Here is a 7,368-nt window from a genome sequence, read left to right on the forward strand (position 1 = left end):
AAACAGCTCTGTCAATGACCGTGGAACAAGAGCTAGACTTAACTTACATTTACCAATAAAAAATAAACATAAAACTCGAAACAGCATTTTCTACCAATGAATAAAACTGTACAATAAATTACCAAAACGGATTAAAGAAATTGCAAAAATACTTAATTTAAAAGGCAGCTAAAAAGTAGCTGTTATGCAATACATTTTATACATTGAAGTATTACTTAGCTAAAACAGAGTAGGGGTTTGGTAAAAAAAAGTTATACAAATTCATAATATTATTAATAATAATAATAATAATAATAATGATTTTAAAACATCCAACATTCCACGTAACATCTACACACTGTTTCTTTCCTTCTTTTTTCGTTTTCTATAAATACTTCCCCCCAAGCTATGCATAGCACAACACTAACATCTCTTCCTCTTTCTGAGCTCAATTCTCACTCATTATTGAGGGATGCTGACTCAGTTGTACAGGGTAGCAAATGGAAAGTTGTGGTACAGAAAATGGCACAGAGATCACCAGTGAGTGTGTGTGAGTGTATGTGTGTGCGTGTGTACGAATTAGCTTATTTTAAATTGATCTAAACTTGTAAATACTTTGATGACTACTACTACTACTACTACTACTACTACCACTACTAGAACAAGGGACCAGTGCATGCAAGAATAAATTTGCAGACTATAATGACATCGATTCGGATAGCTGGCAATCCAGCCACTTTGAGTATCTGTCAAGTACACTTCCAGCCATTTGTGTTACTTATAAGTACTCATCTTTACAAATATAAACTGCTTGTAAGTAGCTAATGCTTATGAGTGTATTGTGTCAAGACTTTTTACCCTTTGGTAATTATTAATAAGTGGAGGTTTTCACATGTAAACATTTTTGAAGAAACATATTTTTTCATATTTTTGCAGCATTGCACTCCCGAAACACCAGTTGTAAAGTGGTTTTGGCAGATCGTTGAAGAATACTCGGAGGAAATGAGGGCAAGACTTTTACAGTTTGTAACAGGAAGTTCTAGGGTTCCTTTACAAGGATTTAAAGCTTTGCAAGGTAAAAATAACTTGAAGCAGTAGCATTATAGTTTCCCATTGGTTCAAATAAATGTACCAGGTTAAACTGGAATTTGATCATCCCACATATCATATTGGGAAGCTTTTGTGTATAGACTAGTATTATGATCAGTTTATTTGGACTTGAGATGCTGCATTTACCAAAATTTCCAAAACGTAACAGGACACATTTTTGTGCCTAGTTTAATGATTGCCATCAGCAGCTTCCCACTGAGAGTACATTTGCCATCCTTTTTTGTGCTTATTATATGAAATTTCTTTACTAACAATTGGATGTTTGCAATTATTGTGTATTTAACATGTACTTGCAAATCAACACTTTTGTGTCTTTACATGAAAACAAGATATTATTAACATTTTTGTAATGTTTCCCAAACTGAAACATATATGTTTTAGACGCACAGGAATTACAGACATTGGCTGTGAGTGGGCATTGATTTAAATCAGTGGAGAAAGTTGAAAATTTGTGCTGAACCTGGATTTGAACCTGCGTCTCCTGCGTACTAGGCAGATGCTGTGACCACTTAGCCATCATCTCAACCGCATGGTCTACCCTAGAACACCTCTTGTCAAACCCACATTCTCAATTTGTCCACACACTACTAATGTAGTGTCCCTTGCCAATTTTTCTCATTACTTGGGCATTTTGCCAATTCCTGTAAGAGTTCAAACCTGGCATTCATCCACACTGAAGAGATCATTTGCTCTCCTCATCTCTATTTTATGTATGTGTTTCACTTGTGTTTGAACTGTTTCTTTGCCTTGTTATTATATACACTGATACACCCTTCATGTACAGCCTTATTTTATTTCATACATACATCCAGTAAGATACATTGTGTTAATTAATATACATTCAAATTTTTGAGATACATGAAAATTGAAAAATAGAACAAAGGTTCATCAAACAATGCATGGATACATTACTTGAGTCATGCAGAGAAAATTATATAACTGACAGTAGTATAGATGGTCAGTATAAGTAAAATGTGTGTAAAGATGTAGTTTAAATAGATAAAATGGTGTCAAAGAAGAGCTATGTTATTCCATAGCCATCTTCTTGCAATTTTTGATGTACAAAAGTTGTTTTGTGAAATATTCTTGTTATAATAGTGTTTTCCAGAATTGCACTTACTCTTCGAAACCTAATTAAAATTAAAAATTTTAATTATATGAAACTGCTTGGCTTTGAAGTTATAAGGAAAGCATTATGCTAGTTATTCACAAGCTGTGTCTAGATGAAATTTTTTTTTTCAGTGGGAAAGTACACTGGCTTATTACAGTTGTCATATAATACATTTGTACATATAGTACAATACTGAATACGAGCAGGGTGAGGAAGAGGTGGATATCCATTGGAATCACCATTTTTTACAGGGTCAATGATTGCTGCAGGCAGTGTGTATAGTACAAAGCCGTGAACAGTAATGACCCATTGTGTAAAGCATTTGACCTTAGATTAACACAGAAAGTTACCTCAGATTAAGCAGAACTCAGAAATATGCAGTGTATGAAGTTAATCCCAGATTATATCACTGTATAGTAGTACAGTGGAACCACGCATAGTTCGTTCCACTCTCTTACTCCTAATGCAAAACACTCCTTAAGTGAAACAATTTATCCTATATAAATTAATATAAATGACAATAATGTGTTCCATGCAAAAAAGTACTAAAGTTTTGCCTTGTTCATGCCATTCATTCAAAGGAAATTATACATACAGTATTATGTACCTTATTATTCATGATACATAACTAATTCTTTTTTATTAGGAAGGTAGGGGGTGGGGGTTAGTTTCCAACTCTTCATTTATAAATAAGGGAGCTTCTACCTTGTCTTTGGCAATACCCAGGTTCTGATCTATGGTCTCATCTTCATTGATGTTCATCGTTTGTTGTCTGTTGGCATTATGATTTTATTTCTTACATTTCTTTCATTAGTGTTGTCAGGTGTTTTCTCTGGAGTTGATATGATCGTCTCAGAAGAGGTGATGCTTGTATCAAAGTGTCGGGTAATGTAGGAGTAATTCCTGACTTTCTTGTTTTGATTTTCTTGTTAAAAGGCAAACAGTGAGACTTTCCAGATAGACATTCTTCACAAAAGAATGGTGCCACATCAGGCACACTTAGTTCTGTTTTGATGAAATTGACAATCAATTTGACATTTTTATGACCCAGGTTTTGTTATACATTGTTGACAAATTCACATCACATTGGATGTTTGATACAAATAATGTTCTGCAAATCTTATTTCCTTGTTGTATTGCTTGGGCAAGGACCCATCCATTGCGAGAAATGTGTACAAACTCGTATACAACGCTCACCTCAAAACCTTTCATTGTACAAACACCGACAGACAACAAATTTTTCCTTATTTTTGGGCCATACAGCATATCATGAATTCATCCGTACTAATACCCATTTACAAATTTCTTTATTTTATTTGATCCAATTCCCTTCACTTCGCCTTTAGGAATATCTCCAAGTGAAACTGCAATATTGTAACATTCATGAATTGCACTAGACCATTTACCCTGAAATATAATGTGCCGTGATGTCCTGCTGTCAGTAATCCAAGCATTGTTTATATTAGTATTCAGCATACTCTTGCAAATCACTTTATTATGCAGGACTTTCTCATATGACCCCCATTGGTAACGATGAATGCATTTACTACATTACCTCCATTTTGCTCACTATTTTCTTCTTCTTAGAATGACAGTTTCTCGGTGGATGAACTTCCATCCTCCAGGCCCAGCAGCTAAATTTTATTCTTGAATTTAACAACATTATGAAAAGGAAAATTGCCACTCACCATTTAGCGGAGATGCTGAGTCTAGGAAGGCACAACAAAGACTCTGTCACAAGTAAATATTTATTTGTGACAGTCTTTTTGTTGTGCCTGTCTGCGACTCAGCATCTCTGCTACCTGGTGAGTGGCAACTTTCCTTTTCATAATATTGTTACGTTCCAGCCTGGATTTTCCATTGTTTGATTTACTCTTGAATTTGCCTGATTTGGTTTCTTCTTCAAGGCCATAAGCTCTTTTTGCAGCCACAAAATGATGTCACTGCCAAGACATTGCATGCTTCGCCCATCTTATTCAATCCATTTTCTTCGCAGATGAGCTGCTTTTGGAGTTTTAGAATTGTTTGCTGATCCCTGGGCACATTGTTCTAGACCATGGCTAGGACATGGAATTTCATTGGAATATTTCCAAGTATCTTGGCCATGATCACTATGTCCGACACAGTTTCACTCATGGCCTCGAGTTGACTTGTATTGTTCATGATGATCTTGATATGACGCAACATCTGATCACTCGTGTTCATTTGGTACTCATGAGAGTTTTGCATGAAAGAGAATTTGTTCACTTTGAATGTATGTTCTTGAATCACGCACAATTTCTCCCACATTTCGTGAGCAGTAGCAAACATTATCAAAAATTCAAGTTGCAAGTAGTTGATCACAGTCAAAATGCAGCATGTGGCACGAGCATTGTCTTTTACCCACAGTTGTCAAATTTTCGTGCTTTGCTCTCAGGCCATTCACAACATCTCTAATGTCTTAACTATCAAACTAAGCCCAAATTTGAAATTTCCATAGCTGGAAATTCAATCTGTCGACTTTCATGATGCTTCTTGCGATAGCTGCATCTGACATGGCACAAAAATGAAACACTAAGTGACTCAAATCACATGTCAAACAGAACATGTAATAAATTTCTGTGCTGAAAGTTTGTGAGTAAACTGGGTCCAAAATGTATTAAGGTTTGTGGAATTCAAACATACAACACAGGATGATAAGGAACAATTTTTATTGTGTCTTAATACAAAAGCAAAATGAACTGAATGATGGACACACAATAAATTTTTTAAAAAAAGAAAGAAAGAAAAGAAAGCTACCTCCAAGGAGCACCGAAATAAATGTGACTGTGGTGGCATCAGTATCGTATGCAGTGAGTTTTTAAATGTGAAAATAACATTTTAGTTTCAACAAGAACTTTAAAGTAATTCATATTTCACATGGTGTTTATGTCGCTCACATATGAACTAATTGCAAGCCATTGCTCTTGATTTTAGATATTGCACATCTAGATATAATTGTGATTGATAACATATTCTTGTTATTCCAGGTTCAACAGGTGCTGCTGGTCCAAGACTTTTTACAATTCATGTTATAGATGCACCTTTGGAAAATCTACCAAAAGCCCATACATGCTTTAATAGAATTGACATTCCTCCTTATGAATCATATCAGAAAATGTTTGAAAAGCTTACTCAGGCTGTGGAAGAGACATGTGGTTTTGCTGTTGAATGACGTGTTGCATAAAATAGCTTAATTTTAGAGGTTGAGTCGATTTGCACTATTTTTAGATAAATAGTCAAATGTATTGTTTGCACATTGATTTGCACAAAAGGCCTCACAAGTCATTGAAGCTGCATGACACACCTCTGAAAGATTCAGATAAACTGCAAAGCTTCATTGCCGGTGAAATGAAATATTTAGGATCATATGGTTTTGGTATGATCTCTAGTTTCTTTTTAGATACAATTCACTTGTTGTACAGAGTTATTTTGTTGTATGCTGTTGTTAAAATATGCATCACATGGTGTATTATTGAGATTTTTTAACCAATTGTTAAAAACATTGAACCTGTGTCTACTGTGTAGATATAAGATAGTATTGTTTTCATGGTGTGATTTAAAATCTGCCCATTATATATGTTGCACATTTTATTTTTTAAAAAAAAGGTGGCAGTTGAACTGTCAGCACAAAATTCAACCACCACAGATATGCACATATTGTGTGTTGCTTTAGTATTTATGTTAACAGTAATTGCCTTATGTCATTTGTTTAAGATAAGGTTCTTCACAGTATTGTTGTAATTGTAACTAACAGGTATTGCAATTATAAATTAGATCAGTTTTCCAGTTTGAAGTAGATAGTGTTTTGTTGCTCGGATTTCTCTGATTTAACATTGTACTCTTCTCGTGCACACATGCTGCGACATGACTCACAAACAGTGACGCGCTGAAAACCAGATCTGAATGTGCTCTTGCTTCAGTTTTACTCTCAGCAGTTCACCATTGTATTTTATTATTTCATATTACTGCAAATTGCAGCAGAGATGTCATTCATATTTATTAAATGTTTGTATGGCAGCAGTGGAAATGCCTCATGTAGCACCCTCCAGTATAATGTGACTTCCATGCCTGAACTCCTGATTTGCTAGCTTTTGGAGAACCGGGATCAAGTTTAATATTAGCATTATTCATTTAAAAGTATGTTGTGTGTAGAAGGAAGCAGTTCTTCACAATGAGGTGGAAAAATGTCATTTAGATCAGATGAGAATAAGATCATTGTGCAAACAAAGCCAGTATTATTGGTTGCAGTCCACAGAATCCCGTGGTACTGGAGCAAAAAGTGAAACTCCATATTTATTAACTGTTTGTGCACTCTTACTCTCCAAGAACTTTCCAAAAATTTCAGTAAAAACTCTTCATTAGGTGCTCCATTCATTAAACAGTTAGTTCAACATTTTCAGACTCAAACTACCACAGAGAACATAAAGGCCAAATTCATCCCCGTGTGTATACGTCGTCATAAAAACAAGGACCATCATATTCATCTTGATTATAGTGCTTTTTCCTATTTCTGTTGCCCCATTCAATTAAAAGTCAACTGTTTCATATGTATTTAAGTTATCAGGGACATTTTTATTCTTTATGTTTTGAGGATTGAGTACCTTGCAATACTCATTTTTTATGTAACTATGTGGTATATCATTTTACAGAGTTACGTAGCATTATTTACGGTCTCTATAAAAATACCTCCTTGTCACTATTATAATTTGTTTCCTAGGAAACTGACAAATAAGTTATAGCTTTAAAAGAAAGGAAACAAGAAACAAATTTATTTGTAATGTGGATGGTATTTGTGATCCTGTTGCTAACAACAGTACCAATAGATATGTATTTTTGAGAAACATGGATGCATTTTAGAAAAATGTATAATTGTTAAAAACTAGAGAACTGTTTTAAAAACCAACTGGAAGTTGTTTCACTCCTTTTCTATATTTTCATAATACTCTGTTAATTTATATACAATTTGCATAACATGCTAATTTTTGAAATGTAAAACCATTATATAATAATGAAAATATTTTTGTACACAGCTATAATGCCTTCAATGTATTGTAGCAAAATCTACATATCATTGTATTCTCTGCAATAGGAAAATTTGTGTGTGCTTTGTGAGAATGGAGGCATTGTGCAATATTTTATTGCTGTTA

The 7,368-nt window shown here is 34.3% G+C and overlaps 1 protein-coding gene across 1 annotated transcript in view; it reads left to right on the top strand.

Annotated features, from left to right (window-relative positions):
• Window positions 1-7,124, top strand: part of LOC124774968 (E3 ubiquitin-protein ligase SMURF1) — a 167,819-nt gene extending 160,695 nt beyond the window's left edge. The window contains exons 14-15 of the mRNA XM_047249693.1: window positions 916-1,054; window positions 5,209-7,124. Coding sequence (XP_047105649.1) covers window positions 916-1,054; window positions 5,209-5,393 — 324 coding nt within the window. The 3' untranslated portion in view covers window positions 5,394-7,124. The remainder of the gene's footprint in view (window positions 1-915; window positions 1,055-5,208) is intronic.
• The last annotated feature ends 244 nt before the right edge of the window (window positions 7,125-7,368 follow it).

Source organism: Schistocerca piceifrons, chromosome 2 (genome assembly GCF_021461385.2).
Source record: "Schistocerca piceifrons isolate TAMUIC-IGC-003096 chromosome 2, iqSchPice1.1, whole genome shotgun sequence".
NCBI lineage: Eukaryota > Metazoa > Arthropoda > Insecta > Orthoptera > Acrididae > Schistocerca > Schistocerca piceifrons.